Source organism: Nicotiana tabacum, chromosome 22, assembly GCF_000715075.1.
Source record: "Nicotiana tabacum cultivar K326 chromosome 22, ASM71507v2, whole genome shotgun sequence".
NCBI lineage: Eukaryota > Viridiplantae > Streptophyta > Magnoliopsida > Solanales > Solanaceae > Nicotiana > Nicotiana tabacum.
Window position 1 is genome coordinate 129,843,927 of NC_134101.1, and position 21,894 is coordinate 129,865,820.

Consider the following 21,894-nt stretch of genomic DNA (forward strand, 5'->3'; position numbering starts at 1 on the left):
TAGAGTGTTAAATTTTTAATTTAGTTTAATTTAATTTTTGTATTGTATTTAGGTTATTCATGTATTATTATTCTGTAAATCACTGTCATCGGCATAACTAGGCATATTATAGTGACATTAAAAACGCCTTAACCAGATTATTAGGAAATATATTTAAGCCTGATTATTAATTAAAACTGTTTAATAATAAAAATAGAAGAAATAACGTAAAAATGGCGTTATTGAATCAGTTTGGCAAAAATTGACTAAGTTCCTTATTCATAAAGTTTTTCGTCAATGGTAAGTTAATCGGAATCATGTAGTTAATTTCAGTTAAAACATGAATTAGTTTGCGAATCAAGTATTAGGACATGATATGAATTAAAACAAAGTTAATTAAGGTTAAATTGTTTAAATTTTTTAGAAATATGGTTTAGTAATCAAGTTTATTTTTTCTTTCAATTTTCAGTATTTGTAAATAATTAGTTTCAATAAGCTTAAGTCTTACTAACAATTTGAATTTTAATCCAACTATGGGATAATTAGTTTTTTTTTTTATTATTTTATTTTATTCCATGTTGTACTTATGATTATAATTTTTATTACTTTCTGTTAATATTTGTTTTTCTCTTCTATTTAATATGTTATTTTCAAGAATGTAGATATTGATTTTATATTTGTAGACAAACTTAGTAATAATAAAAAGGTAGTCATTAAAGGATATTCTTAAAATAAGGAAGGATTTCGCTAAAAATAAATAGATGTAAATAATACAAAAATTTACAGGATTCTCCAATCTCATTTATTTATTTAATTATTTTAAAAAAATTACTTAGAATTTGGGATGGATTGTTTAGTGAATTTCACTTCCTTCCCCAAAGATAATGACGCGCTAGACTCTTTAGGCGCGATTTGATTAATTTTACCTTCTTAAACTCGGATGCGCATTTCATGCGACCCAAATCTAAATCCTAAAACATTGAATAAAAATGTGTTCCGGATTGCGGGTGCATTTCATGTGACGTAATCCAAAGACATGTTTTAAACGATGTTCACAATTTTATTTTATTTTCTTTTTTAAAAAAAATAATATTAATAATAAAGTGGTAAAAGTTAAGATTGGCACATCGGTTCATAATTGTATTAAAATCAGATAAATAAGTTAAATATGACAATTGAGCGACCGTGCTAGAACCACGGAACTCGGGAATGCCTAACACCTTCCCCCGGGTTAACAGAATTCCTTATCCGGATTTCTGGTACGCAGACTGTAACATGGAGTCATTCTTTTCCTCGATTCGGGATTAAAATTGGTGACTTGGGACACCCTAAATCTCCCAAGTGGCGACTCTGAAATAAATAAACAAATCCCGTTTCGATTGTCCTTTAATTGGAAAAACTCCCTTGCACCCTCGCGGGTGCGGAAAAAGGAGGTGTGACATGTGGTATACGTGATTTCTTACTGCTCATACTTTATTAACTTTTAAATATAAATATAGATATAAATATTGAATTTGTCTAAGATCTATTTGGATTATGTATAAGATTTATTAAACTACTTTCATTAATTATGTTTCCATTTATAATTTTTAATTATTAATGTTGTCCTAAAATTGTCAAGTTGCTTCATTTTAGTTTGTCATTTGACTTAACCACAATGCATACTACTCACTTTTTAATATAATATAGATGATTCAAATAATTTTTTCCTTTAATATAATTCCAAGAGTTGAAATAGTACTCAGAAACATAATGAGATGGAAAAGAAATCGTAATAAAAGATAGAGGGCAATCTGATGCACAAAATATTTCGCGTTCACGTAGGGTTTAAGGAAGGACCGCACCCCAGGGGTGTAATCTAGGCAGCAAAAGAAATCGTATCAGTGCCTTAAAATAGGAGAGGTGAATTCAAAAGAATAAACTATATAACCCACCAGGATTTCTAGCATTTCTGTTGGGAAAATCTGATTTCCAAATAAGTATCTGTAGTTTTCTTTTAATTATCTCAATATTAACATAAATGCCTACTGCTATTTTATTGATTAAACTTATAAAATTAAGTCGAATATCTTCATTTCAATTGGTTTGTTCATCTTAGAAGTTGGTTGAGATAATATTGCAATAAAATCGGAGTATTCAAGGTAGACCTAAACTAACTCCCCTTGATTGACTACCTGCATAACTCTTTCCACTTTATATTTATTTATTTAATTATTTTGCATCTAAATAAATACAATTTTCACTATTTTTACTTGATTTTAGATCTTCACAGCTTATGTATTCCATAATTGAGTTTCTCTTAATTTTACCTTCTCTAGTCATTTTATTTGAACTTTTTATCTTGTTTAAGTTGATTTTATTACACTTGATAACTAACTCTTATTGTACGATCAATATGTAGAACATATATAAAGTACTTGAAAGACCTCTTAATTAATTTATTAGAAAACTAAAAGCAAAATACTACGTACACGCGAAACTTGTTTCATAAATATAATTAACATGTACGTTATCCCTTTTCTCATCTCAGACGAGATTTTACAATTTTTGTTTCTTAGGGATTCCTGTTAGATTGATCACTTAATTTAATTGTTTCCCTTTTCACTTGTCATAAAATATTTTTTCTCCATATAGATTTAGTTTCTATTAGGTTCAGTGCCTATCAAATATTTACTTAAACAATCAAATAGGAGAAAATCCGACTGATTTGTTTCAAAATGAGATAAATTTTAATTTTGTCGAAACAGATAAATTAAAGAATATCGAACTTGACACGGATGAAATATATTACTATACGATTATCTATTTTTCCTTAATATGCCTACTGCTATTTTGTTAGCACTAATTTAGGGTGTGTTTGGTACGAAAATGTTTTCCAATTTTTCCATGTTTGGTTGGCTTAAATGTTTTGGAAAACATTTTCCTTATGAACTCATTGAAGGAAAACGTTTTTCTTTCAAGAGAAGAGAAAATATTTTCCAAAACTCCTTCTCAACCTTCCCCACCCTCACCAACCCACCCCACCCCCCACACCCATCCACCTAACCCCACTTCATACCTACCACTCACCCTACTACCCCTCCATCCCCCCCCCCCCCCCCCCCGCAATTTTTTTTTTTGCAATTTCAAATTTCCGTTTTTTCGTTTTTCTGCACCACCCATCCCCTCCCCCAAAATTTAAATATATTTTTCAGTTTTAATTTTTTTATTTATCGATTTAGAGGTTCAAAATTTTACAAGTTCCAAAATTATGAGTTCGGAGGTTTATGTGTTTGGAAGTTTACGGGTTCGAAATTCTGCGGTTTTGAAAGTTTAGCGGTTCGAAAGTTTATGAAATTTGTGGGTTCGGAAGGTTGTTGGTTTGAAAGTTTATGGCTTCATGTTTATTATATCCAAATTATTTATGGATACTCTTGAAAAGTCATTTTCCTTAATTTGCGTACCAAACACCAGAAAATAAAAAAGATTACTACTTGTTTTCCAAGAAAACATATTCCGTTATACCAAACACGCCCTTAAACTCCAAAACTTAGGTAAATATCATCATACATATTTGTAAATTCATCCGTCAAAGCTAATTTAGGTCATTTGCACTAAAACCTAAAGGAATATTCAAGTTTTAATTCTAGCTTTCACACACACACACATATATATAGACCTCTCTATATTCTAATTTGACAAATTGACCAAGAAAAAAAGGTATAAGTTATATATAATAATAATAATAATTTTTTTTTTATAATATCCGTGCAATTTAAATTTGATATAACAAGTTGTGCCATTCTATCTTTCATGTGATTATATCATACTTGATATGAAAAGTTGGAACGGGAGCCTTGGGATAACGTTAAAGTTATTTCCGTGTGACCTATAGTTTACGGGTCCGAGCAGTGGAAGCAACAACTAATACTTATATTAAGGTAGGCTGTCTACATCACACCTCTTATGGTGCGACCCTTCCTGGACATACTGTGAATACGGAAAATTTTGTGCACCGGGCTATTTTTTTTTTTTTTAATATGAAAAGTTATGTGTTTATTTATGTCAACATAAGTTAAACTTAAAAATAAAAAGGAGAATTTAAAAAAAGAGACTTGACCATCATCACCCCACCTATAAATACCCATTCTTTTAATTAGCCACCCCTCAATATTATCTCCTATGGCTTCCTTCTATTCTTTATATAAAACAATTCTCTTTACCTTGTTTGTGTTGTTAACCTCTGCTTCTTCATCTTCGTCTTCTACTTATTATTTGTCAAACATAGTAGTGAATTCAACAGCTGAGTTTATTAATCATACAGCAATATCCGAATTTCGGATACTGAACCGAAGAGTTTTAGCCAAATGCCCGGATCCGAACCCGTATCTCAGTATAACTACAGCCTCAAATTCAAGCCTTTCTGATGAAGGCTTTGTTACAGTTCATGTTTCTGGTGTTTTGCTTCCTTCTAAAGGCGATTGGGTTGGCATGATCTCTCCTTCATATTCTGAGTAAGTTAATTAAAAGAAATTAGGTGATATATATTGACAGTATAAATATTTTTATACGTTATTATTTTTGTTTAAAATGCGATTAGCATATTACTCATTAATTACCAATTAGTGTTTATCATAAAAATTTACGTATAATTACCTAATAAATAGATTATATAGTATTTTTTTTTTTACATTATCACTGCATAGAAAACTTAAAATAACGAAAAAGAGACTATATTTTCATTTTTTAAGAAAATTATTTTAGACGCTATATATATTTAATAGCGTGTTTTGTTTTTCTGTAGTATGAATTTTTTTTTTTTTTTTTGAAACAATCTCTCTTTTTCCCGAACTAGAAGAAATATGATTACCTTTTATCATGGTTTCAAAAGTACCTTTAAATTATACATGAATATTGAGGTTCATAACATTTTTTCCTTTATTATTGCCGGTGGGTCATTAGCAAACCTTTACCAGCAGATTAAAATTCAAAATATGAATGCGTGATAGAGAAAGACATAAAAATCAACCAAGTGGTCCAATACTTTAGACGAAGAGAAAATATGCTACAAATTATTTGCAATGAAAAGGAAAATAGAACATAGGGAACATGTGAACAATGGAAGATCGAAGTGATCGATATAAAAATATATGTTCTTTATTTGTTACTTTTATTGTGTTCTCTTTTATAGTATATAGTTAAGGTATTTTTTCACAATATTCGGTTGTTATACTCATGTTTTCAGCGTATCGAGTTGCCCTTTTAACGCCATACAATATCAACAGACTGGTGATCTCTCTCAACTTCCACTCCTTTGCCATTATCCTGTCAAGGTATGTTTCATGTTTGCTATAATAAATTTTCAAATTATTATGTATACGAGCAACGTAAAGTTGTTTCCGTGTGACCTATATATATACCGTTAAACCTCTTCATAATAACCTTGTTTGTACCGATATTTTTTTGCGGCTATAATGAAGTGCTATTATAGAGGATATATATTAATAATATTATAACATAATATAAAAATCTGTTCAAAAAAAATATGGCTTTTATAGTGAATGGTTGTTATATATGAATGCTGTTATAGAGAGATGTGACTGTAGGTCATAAGTTCGAGCCGTGAAAGCATCCATTAATACTTGCATTAAGGTAAGCTGTCTACGTTACATCCTTTGGGTGCGACTTGTACACCGAACTGCCATTTTTATTTTATTTTGTATGTGTGTGTGTCTGTGTTTACATGTATATTTTACATATATACGTTACTTAGTACTTTAGATATATCATAACAAAGAAAGTTTCCAAGCGATTAAAACAATTTTGAAGTTATATATATATATCTCTTGTTTGAATAACAAGATACCATGGAGTAGCTAAGTTAAAAATCGAAGAGAAGATACAAAAATTTCACACATCCATATTATATTGGCAAAGTAATTTTCATGTAATTGAAACAGTAAGTAAAATATAATGCAAATATTATTGCACATGTATATTACAATCTTTTAAAATCAGTCATTATGGAAAGGATATTAATACTGGAAAAAAGGATGAGAGATGAAACAAACAATGTGGGAATGATGTGTGGTAAAGTAGTGGGAATATGCCTACCAGCATTTAATAAAGTGTGGGAAGTGGTCACGCCCATTTCTCCGCCATAAGCGTACCACTTTGATATTGAAATAAATAAGTCATACATTACCGCCTCCATAACTAACTTTTAATATATCAAGTATTAACCCAAGCATCTGTCCATTTAATTGTTTCAACTAAAAATAGTCGGCGTGTATATAATATATGAATAATTTATGTATAATATGAACATAACAATGTATAATTTATATATATTAATTAGGAAAAGTAAACAGGGAATTTGTATGAAAATTCCGTGAAAAATTCACTTCATTCATATCAAAAGGGAGACCCACTTTTCATTTTCCATGAATATTTATGCTTCTAGCTAACTGTTTCTTTCAACATTTATTACGCGTCCCAATTTCTTTGCCACCATCTTGTTTTATACTCATTGGTATCATCAGAAATATATCCTCCCCTTACTAAATTAATAATAATTTGTTCGGAATGAATATTTTACATTGTGATTCATGCAACATTACGTGAATGACATCATCCATTCGAGAATATGTCATTGACAATATTTTATTTTATATGCAGTGTTTGTCGGCACACAATATTTAAAAAGCCTAAAAGTATAGATTATATATATATATATATAAAAGTACTTTTAGAAATTTTAAATATGCCATGATATTTTTATGAATATTATAATAATATTTTTTTATGAATAAAATGAAAAATTTAAAATTCTATCGGTTTCAAACATAAAAAGAATAATTTCTTAAGGAAAATAAAAAGTTACGTACACAAGGCGAAACTAAGATTTACTTCAGGTATGTGTCGTGCACGACTCCTTGAGTTATTTATCCCATGTGATCCAAAATATTCCTCTTAAATTTTATTTTACACTATGTTTGGATCATTATTACCTATCGTTTTATAATGTATTGTACTATATCGTTTTCAAATATAAAGTTTGAATAGATTGTATCGTTTGTTGTTGTTAAATAATATTTTTTTATTTGGTTTGACTGTATTGTACTATACTGTAACTGATAAGTTCACTAAAATATCCCCAATTGTTTTAATTAAAATTTATCAAGAATTGCACATAAAAATAATTTAAGAAAACCTCTTTCTGCTAATTTTATCATTACGTAGCTCGGAAACAAGAGCAAAAATCAGGTTAACAAATATTAGCAACAAAAAAAAGAAACCATGGAAAGAGACAAAGAATATTTGGATAAAAAGAACGGGGCAAACCAACTCTAGAAAAGATAGAAGAAGACAAAGCATGTCAATAGGTTGGAGATTTGGAGTTAAAATAATAAAAAATGAATGATAAAATAGAATTATGGAGTAATAAGTAAGGGTATAATTGAAAAAAAAATTGAAAACGATACCACCACACCAAATCGGTTATTTCATAAGATGAGGCTTTTGATTGTTCCGGAACAATGGATTTAACAATAAGATACAATCAATTTTAAATAAACAATCAAAACAAATATTATTTTGAGATAACAATACAATAAGATACAATGGGTAACAACCATCCACACAAGCTGTTAGTAAATGGCTCTTAATTGTGCCAATTTCTGTTCTATAAATTAGTAAAATTCTCTAACTTATTACAGTATGAACGTATGGTTTAATCTTCAGAAAATTTAACTTAAATTTTGTATGTTTTCAGCAGGATCACTTAATGATGCTATCTATGCACAAGAAAATACACTTACCGACTCTAGATTATTTGATTAGAGTCTATAATTTCCATTTGATTCATTGTGTAATGTTAAACAAGAAATTTTAATAACATTGACTTAGAAGTCAATGATCAAAAGAGAACTACAATACCCTGAAATCTCACTCCACTCATGTCACGACTTAATTTGGAGTCGTGACTAGCGGCGGAGTTAGGGGCAGAAGGAGGTTCATCCGAATTTCTTTTGTCAGGAAATTACACTAAGTATATAAAGTTAATTTTTTTTTTTTTTATGTATATATGTTAGATGTTAAATACCCTTGACTTATTTATTTTCATGTTATTCTTTAATTTGTTTTTATAAGATGGTTTGTTTATTATGATGACAGGCACAATATTTAAGTAAAGATCCAGGTTATCTAAGGTGCAAGAAGAAAGAGTGCAAGAAATATGTGAAGGGCTCTTGTGTTGAGAGAAGTTGTAGCGCCTCACTCTCATTTCACGTTGTTAATTTTAGGACTGATATTGAGTTTGTCCTCTTTGCTGGTGGATTTGCCACTCCTTGTATCCTCAAAACATCAAACAAATTGAGTTTCACTAACCCCAAACAGCCTTTGCATGCTCATCTCTCAACCATCGACTCCACTGGAACATCTGTAAGTAACTAATTCAGATTCACGCTACATATTTGTAGGGGAAAGCATAATTCCTTATCAGAGAATTCGAAATCTCTGACTAAAGCTGAAGGGATCTCATCTAATACTTGATGATCTTCATTGGATCAACCATATATAGATTAACTAGATTATCAGTCAGAATATATAGTTCAGTTTTAATAATTTATGGTTAGGTTGGTTGGACTAGGAAAATGAAGTATCTGAACTCCATTTAGGAAAAACCCATATTCATTTGTTTTAATTTTTCTCCATAGCGTTAGAATATCTTAATATTTTCAAAAAAACGTAAGTAGCAATTTTATCTTCCAATCATCACAAATTTTAAGTTTATTCAGTTACATTATTACTTTTCTATTAAACCAACTTTGGATATATTTTACCAACAAAAGTAGTTCTGTTTCTTGTTTTATTTGTATGGAAGGGCAAGAAATTGCAACTAGAATGAGCTCTGTTTTGGGGACATGGTGGGAGTGGCTCCTGTGAAGGATAAATTGCGAGAATCGAAACTGAGATGCTTCGAGCATGTGAGGAGGTGAGACATAGTCGCCCCGTTTAGGAGGTGTGCGAGGTTGACCATGGCGGGTCCGAGGAAGGGTAGAGGTAGGCTTAAGAAGTACCGGGGTGAGGTGATTAGGCAGGACATGTCACTGCTTCAGCTTACCGAGGACATGACCCTTGATAGGAAGGCGTGGAGGACGAATATTAGGGTTGAAGGTTGACATATAGTCGCGAGTTTATCCTAGTGTTGTATTTGCTTATTCCTGCTTTGTTATTAGTGCGTTGGTCGCTTGCATAACCCTATTACCTTGTTGTTGCTATTGTTTGTTGATTTCGTTCATTGTTTCTTGAACCGAGGGTTTACCGAAAACAACATCTCTATCCTCATAAGGTAGGGGTAAGGTCTGCATACACACTACTCTTTCCATATCTCACTTGTGGGATTACACTGGGTTTTTTGTTATCATTATTATTATAATACCATACTTCATACTTCATAGTCAAATGTTCCACCTTTGACCAGAAGTAATGTTAGTTTGACCATTTGTTTTTTTCCCTATGATTCATCAATATTAGATGAGAGTAACATGGGTTAGTGGGGATAGAGCACCTCAACAGCTGCAGTATGGAAATGGAAAATCTGTACCATCAAAAGTTTCAACGTTTACCCAAAATGACATGTGCAGTAAGTTTGTTCTTCCAATCCCTATTGATTTGTTTCCTTTTTAATCCGACATGACTTTTCACTTGTAATTAGTAGCTGAATAATGATTTTGTAGCCATTTTAGTGAAACTCAAGATTATATATACAACTAAAACTTGTGATCAGGAATTTACAACTACAATTTCATTGCTCCGTACAACTTATCTTACTAATTCTACAAGGCCATCAACAAGTAAGCTAATATGGTTAAGGCTTAAATGACCTAATAAGCTAATTATGTCTTATGGTTTTATATTGGGATGATTACCTTTTTGAGCCGGCTCCAAAATAATAGGCGGCAATGAATATATTTTGTATATTAAGTATAAATATACATGTGTATATATATATACAACAACAACATACCCAGTATAATCCCACGTGGAGTCTGAGGAGGGTAGTGTGTACGCAGACCTTATCCTACCTGGAGAGGTAAAGAAACTGTTTGTACACACACACACACTTAAATGTACTTGTATTAATCAGAGGCGAACCCATGTGTATGAGTGAGGGGTCACCGGACCCCGTAAACTTCTGATGAAATCTTGTATATATACACGTATATACTTTGAAAATGGTTAATTTAAAGCAGTTGGCACCCTGAACACTAAAAGCCTTTAGGGGTCACTGATTGAGCAGAATAATATGTCCTCGTCGCGTAAAAATTCTAAGTCCGCCTCTGGTATTAATATACACATTTTATACGTAATTAATGTATATGTTTGTATATTTTGGCTAGCGCTTGTAAAAAAAATTGGCTGATGGACCAAAAATAAAAAAAACCTTTTTTATTTTTCATTAGCACTTAATTCATGTTATCAAATGAAATTTAAATTCTGTAATTTTGCATGGCCCTTTTTAGCTTAATTTTGTTGTAGGAGTTTAAAATTGAATATTATTTTTTTTTTTTGGTAAATCCGAAGGTGCTTTTCCCAAAAGTCCAGCCAAGGACTTTGGTTGGCATGACCCAGGCTTCATTCATTCCGCAGTAATGACAGGACTTAATCCTTCCACAACATACTCCTACACATATGGAAGGTACCATTACTCATTTCAAGATGTTGGGTGTTTGGTATTACACAAATCATTTCGGTGAATGTTATTCAGAAAATCAATCATTTTATTGTTTGGTTGTGAAAATATATTTTCCACCAAAAGGAAGATGACTTTCTTACTTTGAGTTCAAAAATATTTCAACTCTTAACACCAACATTTAGACATTGTAATCAATCTTCAATACTCAAAATTTCATCAAAACACTATCCAGTTTGCTATATCGTTATCAATTTCAGTAAGTGTTTTTTTCTAATTTCGATCATACCAAACACACACGGATATCTTTTTTGTCATTTTCCAATATATATATATATATATATATACATGTATCATCATCTTTTCTTTTCTGTGCTAAACCAATGCAGTGATTCAGCTGGTTGGAGTGGGAAAATAAACTTGAAAACACCACCTGCTGGAGGATCAGATGAGGTTCGATTTCTGGCATATGGAGATATGGGCAAGGCTCCTAGGGATCCTTCTGCCGAGCATTATATTCAGGTAATAAAATTAGTCATATGTCACGTATGGTGGCTGAATCTTACTTATTATAACAACAGTAAAGTCACAAACTCCTTTTTGTTATTATGGTACAAAACCGAACTTTAATACATAGTTCAATTACTTTATTTAATGTAGCCAGGATCGTTGGCGGTGACGAAGGCTATGGCAGATGAAATATCATCTGGGAATAATGTGGATTCCATATTCCACATAGGCGACATAAGTTATGCCACAGGATTTCTCGTAGAGTGGGATTATTTCCTTCAACTAATTACTCCTGTTGCTTCTCATGTTTCTTACATGACTGCTATTGGCAACCATGAAAGGTATTCTTTGTTTAAGCTTAATTAATTAGCTGCATCTTCTGTTTAACATCTACTATTAATTGAGCAGTAGCATATATACCAAATTTCCAACAGAGATGCTTTTCAGAAAGTAAGTCGTTTCATTGTCACCAAATTAAATATTTTTCAGAGAAGATAACGTCCCTCACTTTTATTTTCCTTCACCAGTATCTTTAACTCTTCATATCATTGCTGTAAATGGCAACACTTCGTCATTAATATTATCAATCTTCATTAAGACACTTTCCAGTTTGTTAATATTATTATCATCAATCTTTAATAGTATGTTTTTATCAGAAAATAATTTTCTCTCTTTCACCACATGCAAAATAAATCATTTTCGAAAAATAACTTCCATCGTACCAATCACTTCCAAACTTCTGTAACTTTTCAGCAATAGCTATTTATCCTACAATCTTATCTAGTGAACGATGCGTCTTTTGCCACAAATATGATAGTCATCCGGGATAAGAGAATGTCATATCCTAATAAGTCAGGGTAGACCGATCGAATAAATCTTTCCATAGATGAAAAATGGTTGAAGATTTTAATACCAAGAAAGATACTTCTAGCTAAAATAGTATAATATTTTACTAGCTACCTCAATAAATCTTCTCTTCCTCTATTTACCCTAGCCTCTATTTGGTCGGTCATGGGGCTTCCCTCAGCCAATAATTGAGAGAAGATATCTCGCTTTTACTCGGTACACAGATAGAACTAGATATCTCGCTTTTACTCAGTACACAGATAGAACTAGACACATCAACTATTTTACTCACAAACAAATCAAGATCTTGAAATTTTTCATAAAATAAACTTAGGGGGAAAATATGAAGAATAATTATCTTATAAATATTCAGGGATTATGTAGGAACAGGATCAGTGTATGGAACACCAGATTCAGGTGGAGAATGTGGAGTGCCTTATGAAACTTATTTTCAGATGCCAACTGCAGCAAAAGATAAGCCATGGTACTCCACTGAACAAGGAAGTGTTCACTTCACAATTATTTCAACTGAGCATAATTGGTCTCACAACTCAGACCAAGTATAATTCACCATCCAGTTTAGCTTTTTTATATTTAATTTGTTAGTTATTTGCAGATTCTAATTAATTAACTAATTTCTTCCCAAAAATATAAATTAATGATCTCTAACAGTATGAATGGATGAGGAAAGACATGGCTTCAGTTGATCGATCAAGAACTCCTTGGTTAATTTTTATGGGGTATGTGAATATTCTTCCTATTATGCGGCATTTATCGATTTTACATTGTCAGAGCTTATAACCTTTACTATATTAAAATGTGGTAACCGGCCGTAATTATGCTACTAGTATTTTCTCCATCTCCATAAATTATACCCAATTTAACCTATTAAGCGTAAAACATTTGAATCGATTATTATATTGATCAGTTTTGGTTCAGAATTATTTAAAATAATATTTTAAAGGTACAACAAATATATAGACTAGTGCAGTTCAACATTGTTGGTGGCTGAGAGGCCTTAATTTTTTTTTTAAAAAAATTATATATTTTTATTTGAAGTACATTTTTCTAACTTTTTAGATGCAAAATTATTACAGTAGTAATTTTCTTATAATCGAGTTATTCTAATAATTCTTTTTTCAACTGATAATACTGCTAACATTGTTGATCCTATACAAGATTTTATCAATTTTAATTTGGAAAAATTACTTTCCCCGATGCAATTGTTATAGTATATTTTGTTCTATAAGGAATATAAGCATTGAAAAAAATCAAGTCTTGTTATCTTATTAAGTATGTTGATTAGAGTTTTATCTTCTACTTATAATATTTCCTTTAACGCTATATAATTTGAAAAATAAGCCTAATCTATCATGCCAGAGTGGCTATTATGTTTTATTCAAGGCTAAGTCAATATTTTTTTCAGATTTTTATCAACTAGTAATCTCAATTTTTACCCACTAAACAAAAAACTAAAAATATTTGTGTACGCTTCAGATTATTCAAATTCAAGGGTCAATATCAGCAACAAATTAAAATTTTCTTTTCCTTTTTGTAAGTTTTTTAATACTTTTTAACTTTAAGATAATCAATTCATAAAATATTGTCAATTAAAAATGGGGCCCCCAAAATATGGGGGCCTAAAGCCATTGGTTGAGTTGGTTTACCCTTCAGCCGGTGTTGAATATAGTGTTTAGAATCTTAAATATTGAATTACATCAAGTTTAAATCTTGAATCTACCTCTAATACGGTTGCTATTGATTATATGTTGATTTGTTCATAGGCATCGACCCATGTATTCTTCAGTTAATGGGGTGTTTCTTAAAAGTGTTGATGAAGATTTTGTCAAAGCTGTTGAGCCTCTACTACTGGCAAACAAGGTATTCTTCTTACGTTATTAAATTAAACTTAGGCACACTGAAAGTTTAAAGAAATTTTACAGTATCAAGCTACGCCAAAAGAAGGTTATAGCCATCCATAAAAGTTGAATTTCTAAATAAAAATAAGGCAAAGCAACTGTTAAAAAGCAAAAATGATAGATCTTATAGTGTAAAATTTCATTACACTATGGATGTGAACAAGTTAAACTCTTTCTTGTTGAGTATTGATTGACACTTGAAAAATGTGTCAGGTTGATCTAGCATTATGGGGACATGTTCATAATTATGAGAGGAGTTGTGCAGTATATCAGAAGGAATGTAAAGCATTGCCTACCAAAGGTGCAGGTGGAATTGACACTTATGACAATACCAATTATACTGCACCAGTTCATGCAGTTATTGGAATGGCTGGCTTTAGCTTGGACAAGTTCCCTTCTGATGTAAGTCTACTCTTGCGCAAAATAATACTTAGAATTTTATGTATAACATTATATTAGGGTTACAAAATTATTTTTTATCACAGGCGGATAAGTGGAGTTTGGTAAGAATAGCCGAATTTGGATACGTGCGAGTTCATGCAACAACCAAAGCATTGAGAATTGAAGTATGTGTTACAAACATGGACTTGTACATTTTTTGTTACACCCACACACATGCACATGTCTTAGAATTTTCTTAATTTCTCTTTTCCATTTTGCAGTATGTAAATGCAAATACTAGAAAGTTGGAAGACAGTTTTCAAATAACCAGAAGCTGAACGAACACACAAGAAAAAGGAAGAGAAACAATAATACATACACTAGCTAGTGGAGTAAAACTATATATGTTATACAAAGTATAGGGAAAGTTTATTCAAATTCATATATACTGTCATACATACACGTCCAAAAGTTTTTTATTCTATTAAATTCAGCTGCAATAATTGTCTCAATAATTTGTTTTTTAGCTTATGTGCTAATTATTCTCATCCTTTTCGAGATGTTTCTATGTTGATATTCACTGGGTACAATATTTTAATTGGGCTCGAGAACTCCAATGTAAGTTAGGTGACACCAAATTTTGCTGGGTCGAGAACTCCAATAATTTGTTTTTTTAATGAAAGTACTTGGTCACTTTATTCACAAAATTATACTACAGTTTTAGATTAAATGCTCATATATATTCTTTCACACGACAAACACTCATAAGATTATATTAATGTTCAAGAGCGATTAAGACTTTACTTACACTACGGAAAGGTGCTGAGTTATATAGTAAGTACTCAAGACAAATACAACTCAACTAACACTACTAGAAATCCGGAAAAAAGCAAGGTCTGTCAAAAAAAGCAACCAAAGTTATGTGAGCGTTACTGTGTTAAAACAAAAATCAGAAAACAAACCTGTTAGAAGAATAAAGAAATCTAGAAAACAATAAAGAATCAGAAATATTCCAAGTCCACAATTTTCTTGTGCGTCCTTAAGGAATTTTAACCCCCTCACAAGTTGCCAAGGTAATGGATTAAATCCTCCCAGGATAAAACGGAATAAACCTTCCTGCAACAGTGGCAATACAAACTGCAGGATACCAATGAACTCAAAGAACGGAGCAAAATCACACTTACGAATTTGAGAGAGAGAGACTGCGAATTAGGATGCAGTGTATTCAAAAAGAAAGAAGTTCTGAAGTGTTTTTCGTGTATAGAAAATGGAGCCTTGCCTCAGAATTTATAGGCAATTATCAGAAGAGGTGTCTGGAAAAAGTGTCTTTTCAGAAGAATATGCTGCCTGCCGCGGTTCTACCGCGACCGCGGCATAACCGCGGTCAAATAGGCTCTCTGAATCTGCCTGCCGCGGTTCCACCGCGACCGCGGCAGAACCGCGGTCAGATAGGCTCTCTGAATCTTCAGCAAGATTCTGGCGTATTTTCAGCAGTGACTTGACATTTAATTAATTATTAAATAATTAAATAAATTTTGTCCAAAAAAAAATCCAAATCCAAATCCAAAGCCAAAGCCAAAGCCGAGCCGAGTGAGCGACGACGACGACAGCGCGAGGGTTCATTCTCTTCAACTCCTTTAAGAGCTTTAAGAAGTGATTCTATATATAAGCACACAAATGTGGTTGTCCCTCACCAATGAGGGACAAAGTGCAAGACAAAAGTTCACTTCTTCAAATTTTTTCATTTTTCCTCCATTTTATTTTCCTCCATTTCCAATTCACACTTCTTCTACTTTAAAGCCCAATGGCTTAAAGTCCAACAATCCCCCACATGAATGGGAATGGCCGTATCAAGAAAGATCATAGATGAAAGCTATGTGATTTTGCAAGTAAGGATTAATTGCATCTGGATAAGTAGGTTTCCCTTTGAACTTTCCGTAGTGAACATATGTCGGATATACTCGGTCAATCGGTAGATTTGATATCTTTGAACCGTCGAACTTTAGTGTATACCTAGACAACCATATGCCACACAACCAACCCTTAACCGTCTTTTGGTTCTCATTGTTGTGTTCGTTTTAGCCATGAACACCGCCTGGTCTCATAAGTGCGTAGAGAATTGGCCTTACAGAATTCTCCTTGAAGCGGCTTACACTTCACACTTACGTAGGTGATTCCTAAACGTGTAATCCTTTAGATTGACACTATTTGATAGATACCTCATCAAACTTTGGTAATCATTAAAGAACGTGTAAAGTTCTATCCTTGTTACTGAACATTGTCTTCATCACGAGAATGGACCAAAGATTTTATTTTGACAATGTTGAACCGGTCAATCACAACTTTGTTTGAGCTCCTTGAACCTAGATCTCGGAACATCCAAGATTCTAGGTAGAGTTACCGCCATGTTGACTTGTCCTCGGCCATAGTCCCATTCCCTTAGATGATTTCTCAACTCCCTCTCTAGTTAAGCCTTTTGTAAGCGGATCCGCCACATTATCCTTTGATTTTACATAATCAATAGTGATAATTCCACTAGAAAGTAGTTGTCTAACGGTGTTATGTCTTCGTCGTATATGACGAGACTTTCCGCTGTACATAACGCTCTCTGCTCATCCTATGGTAGCCTCACTATCACAATGTATGCAAATAGGAGCCAAAGGCTTTGGCCAGAACGGAATGTCTTCTAAGAAATTTCGAAGCCATTCAGCTTCTTCACCGGCTTTATCTAAAGCTATAAACTCTGATTCCATTGTAGAACGAGCGATACACGTCTGTTTGGAAGATTTCTAAGATACTGCTCCTCCACCAACAGTAAAAACATATCCACTTGTGGACTTTGTTTCTGTTGAGCCGGTTATCCAATTTGCATCACTATATCCTTCGATAATCGCAGGATATTTATTGTAGTGCAAGGTGTAGTCTTGGGTATACTCCAAGTATCCTAGAACTCGTTTCATTGCCACCTAGTGATGTTTGTTGGGATTACTTGTGAATCGACTAAGTTTACTTATTGCACAAGCTATATCAGGTCGTGTACAGTTCATGATGTACATTAAGCTTCCCAACACACGAGCATACTCCAATTGAGACGTACTTTCACCTTTATTCTTTATAAGATGATGGTTTAAGTCAATTGGAGTTCTTGCACTTCTAAATTCCAAGTGTTTGAATTTTTCCAGTACCATTTTCACGTAATGTGACTGAGACAAAGCTAGACCTTGAGGAGTCCTCTGGATTTTAATTCCTAGAATTACATCGGCAACTCCTAAGTCTTTCATATCAAACTTACTAGCAAGCATACGTTTAGTAGCTTGAATGTCCGCAATGTCTTTGCTCATTATTAGCATATCATCAACATATAAGCAAAAAATGACTATATGATTTGGAACGTTCTTAATGTAAACACATTTATCACATTCATTAATCTTAAAACCATTTGACAACATTGTTTGGTCAAATTTTGCATGCCATTGCTTGGGTGCTTGTTTTAGTCCATAAAGGGACTTGACAAGTCTACACACCTTCTTTTCTTTTCCCGGAACCACAAACCCTTCAGGTTGGTTCATGTAAATTTCTTCCTCAAGATCACCATTTAAGAATGTTGTTTTTACATCCATTTGATGGATTTGAAGACCATACAAGGCGGCTAACGCTATTAGCATCCGAATGGATGTAATTCTTGTTACCGGCGAGTATGTGTCAAAATAGTCAAGACCTTCTCGTTGTCTAAATCCTTTGACAACAAGTCTTGCCTTGTATTTGTCAATAGTACCATCGTCCTTCATTTTCTTCTTGAAAATCCATTTAGAACCCAACGTTTTGTTACCTGGAGGAAGATCAACCAATTCCCAGGTATGGTTGCTCAATATGGATTCTATTTCACTATTGACAGCTTCTTTCCAATATTGTGCTTCTGAGGAAGACATTGCTTCCTTGAAGGTACGAGGCTCATTTTCTAACAGAAAAGTCAGAAAATCTGGACCGAATGAAGTAGATATCCTTTGACGTTTACTTCTTCTTGGATTTTCTTCATTAGGCATACCATCTGTTATTTCCTCCCGAGGTCGTTTTGACTTTTGACAGGTCACTTCACTTTGCTTTTTATACGGATAAATAGTTTCAAAGAATTCAGCATTATCTGATTCTATTATCGTATTAATGTGAATCTCAGGATTTTCTGATTTATGAACCAGAAAACGATAAGCCTTGCTATTGGTTACATATCCAATAAACACACAATCAACCGTTTTTGGACCTATCTTAACCCTTTTAGGTTTAGGAACTTGTACCTTAGCTAAACACCCCCACACTTTGAAGTATTTCAAGCTAGGCTTCCTTCCTTTCCACTTTTCATAAGGAATGGACTGTGTTTTACTATGAGGTACACGGTTGATTATTCGGTTAGCTGTAAGTATAGCTTCCCCCAACAAGTTCTCTGGTAAGCCAGAACTTATTAGTAATGCATTCATCATCTCCTTCAACGTTCGATTTTTCCTCTCCGCAATTCCATTAGATTGTGGAGAGTAAGGGGAAGTTGTTTGGTGAATAATGCCATTTTTCAAACAAATTTCTTCAAAAGGAGATTCATATTCGCCACCCCTATCACTTCTTATCATTTTGATCTTTTTGTTTAGTTGCGTTTCAACTTCACTCTTGTATTGCTTGAAAGCATCAATTGCCTCATCTTTACTATTAAGTAAATAAACATAGCAGTATCTCGTGCTATCGTCAATAAAAGTAATAAAATACTTTTTCCCACCGCGAGATGGTGTTGACTTCATGTCGCAAATATCTGTGTGAATTAAGTCTAAAGGACTTGAATTCCTTTCAACGGACTTATAAGGATGCTTAGCATACTTTGATTCCACACATATTTGACATTTGGAATTAATGCAATCAAATTTTGGCAATACTTCTAGATTTGTCATCTTCCGCAATGTTTTGAAGTTTACGTGACCTAAACGCGAATGCCATAAAGTGTTTGACTCAAGTAAATAAGAAGAAACATTCACTTTATTGATAGGAACTGCTATTACATTTAGCTTAAAAAGGCCCTTATTTATGTAACATTTTCCTACATATACATCGTTCTTACTTAGTACAACACTATTAGAAACAAAAATACATTTGAATCCATTCTTGACAAGAAGTGAGGTAGACACAAGATTCTTGCGAATTTCTGGAACATGGAGGACTTGGTTTAGAGTCACTATTTTTTCCGACGTCATCTTCAACGCAATCTTGCCAACTCCTTCAATTTTGGCCGTAGATGAATTTCCCATGAAGATTGTCTCGTCGGGTCCTGCGGGGGCATAAGAAGAAAATAACTCCTTGTTAGCACAAACATGGCGGGTGGCTCCAGAATCTACCCACCATTCTTTTGGATTTCCTACCAAGTTGCATTCAGACAACATGGTACATAAGTCCTCCATTTCATCTTCAACCATGTTAGCTTGATTCTTTTTCTTCTTATCATTCTTTGGTGCACGACAATCCACGGCCTTATCCCCAGATTTTCCACAGTTGTGGCAATTACCCTTGAACTTTTTCTTGCTTGGGTAATTCTTTGGTCCAGAAGCCTTCTTCCTCTTCTTATTTTGTGGCGCCTCGTCAACAACGTTTGCCCCCATTATTGTCGAGTTTCCATGTGACTTTTTTTTTAGCATTTTTGTTGTCTTCTTCTATCCTCAAACAAACAATCAAGTCTTCTAGTGTCATCTCCTTCCGCTTGTGTTTAAGATAGTTCTTAAAATCCTTCCACAACGGAGGTAACTTCTCAATGAAAGCAGCGACTTGAAAGGCCTCATTTATGACCATACCTTCAATAACAAATTCATAATTAATAATAAGATAAATCTTATTAATAAAATTATTGATTCGGGTCATACCTTCAGCAAGGAGGTCATGCACAATGACTTGTCTTGGACTTGAGTTATGACTGACCTAGTGTCAATAATCTTGAAATCCAAAAACCTTGCAGCCACGAACTTCTTAAGTCCAACATCCTCAGTCTTGTACTTCTTCTCAAGCGCATTCCATAACGCTTTTGAAGTTTCCATGACACTATAGACATTGTACAAGCCATCTTCCAAACAACTCAATATGTAGTTTTTACACAAGAAATCAGAATGTTTCCATGCTTCAGTTACAACAAGTTGTTCATCATCCGGAGTATTTTCAGCCATGACCGGAGGATCCTCCTTGACGAAACGTTGCAAACTCAACGTATTAAGATAGAAGAGCATCTTCATTTGCCAGCATTTGAAGTCAATACCGAAAAACTTTCCGGGTTTTTTCTGTCGGTGCCATAGCATGAGCAGGAGTAGAACGGCTTGACGAGGCAGCAACACTCGTAACAGTAGCACCCGTTCCCGCAATGCTTCCATTAGTTTGGTTTTCATTCGTCATATTTATGTAAAGTTGAAAACAATACAGAACTTGTTAAATCAGTGAAGTTATGATATCTTCAAACTGAATATCAAACCAAACATACAACACGTAACAATGGTGAAGTTTTTATATACTTCAAACCCGTATGTTTATTATTCCGGCAAAGTTTTTTTTATGTACTTTAAACCGGACAGAAACAATTATAGGAGTAGAAAGCAACAAGGATTTAGTCTCCAACAGAGTATGTGAGGAACACTGAAAAAATATAGCACGACGCATACAAGTATTTACATGAAAACTGTGAGCGTTACTGTGTTAAAACAAAAATCAGAAAACAAAAACTGTTAGAAGAATAAAGAAATCTAGAAAACAATAAAGAATCAGAAATATTCCGAGTCCACAATTTTCTTGTGCGTCCTTAAGGAATTTTAACCCCCTCACAAGTTGTCAAGGTAATGGATTAAATCCTCCCAGGATAAAACGGAATAAACCTTCCTGCAACAGTGGCAATACAAACTGCAGGATACCAACGGACTCAAAGAACGAAGTAAAATCACACTTACGAATTTGAGAGAGAGAGACTGCGAATTAGGATGCAGTGTATTCAGAAAGAAAGAAGTTCTGGAGTGTTTTTCGTGTATAGAAAATGGAGCCTTGCCTCAGAATTTATAGGCAATTATCAGAAGAGGTGTCTGGAAAAAGTGCCTTTTCAGAAGAATACGCTGCCTGCCGCGGTTTTACCGCGACCGCGGCATAACCGCGATCAAACAGGCTCTCTGAATCAGCCTGCCGCGGTTCCACCGCGACCGCGGCAGAACCGCGGTCAGATAGGCTCTCTGAATCTTCAGCAAGATTCTGGCGTATTTTCAGTAGTGACTTGACATTTAATTAATTATTAAATAATTAAATAAATTTTGTCCAAAAAAAATCCAAATCCAAATCCAAAGCCAAAGCCAAAGCCGAGCCGAGTGAGCGACGACGACGACAGCGCGAGGGTTCATTCTCTTCAACTCCTTTTAAGAGCTTTAAGAAGTGATTCTATATATAAGCACACAAATGTGGTTGTCCCTCACCAATGAGGGACAAAGTGCAAGGCAAAAGTTCACTTCTTCAAATTTTTCATTCTCCTTCCATTTTATTTCCCTCCATTTCCAATTCATACTTCTTCCACTTTAAAGCCCAATGGCTTAA

The 21,894-nt window shown here is 33.4% G+C and overlaps 1 protein-coding gene across 1 annotated transcript; it reads left to right on the plus strand.

Moving 5' to 3' along the window:
- Positions 1–4,130: 4,130 nt before the first annotated feature.
- Positions 4,131–14,822, plus strand: LOC107823945 (putative inactive purple acid phosphatase 27). Its single transcript, XM_016650657.2, has 13 exons — positions 4,131–4,472; positions 5,204–5,291; positions 8,134–8,400; positions 9,496–9,604; positions 10,546–10,660; positions 11,044–11,176; positions 11,315–11,505; positions 12,384–12,570; positions 12,683–12,750; positions 13,795–13,891; positions 14,143–14,331; positions 14,415–14,495; positions 14,592–14,822. The coding sequence occupies exons 1-13, from the start codon at positions 4,141–4,143 to the stop codon at positions 14,646–14,648; spliced, it is 1,914 nt and encodes a 637-aa protein (XP_016506143.1). The 5' UTR covers positions 4,131–4,140; the 3' UTR covers positions 14,649–14,822.
- Positions 14,823–21,894: the final 7,072 nt, after the last annotated feature.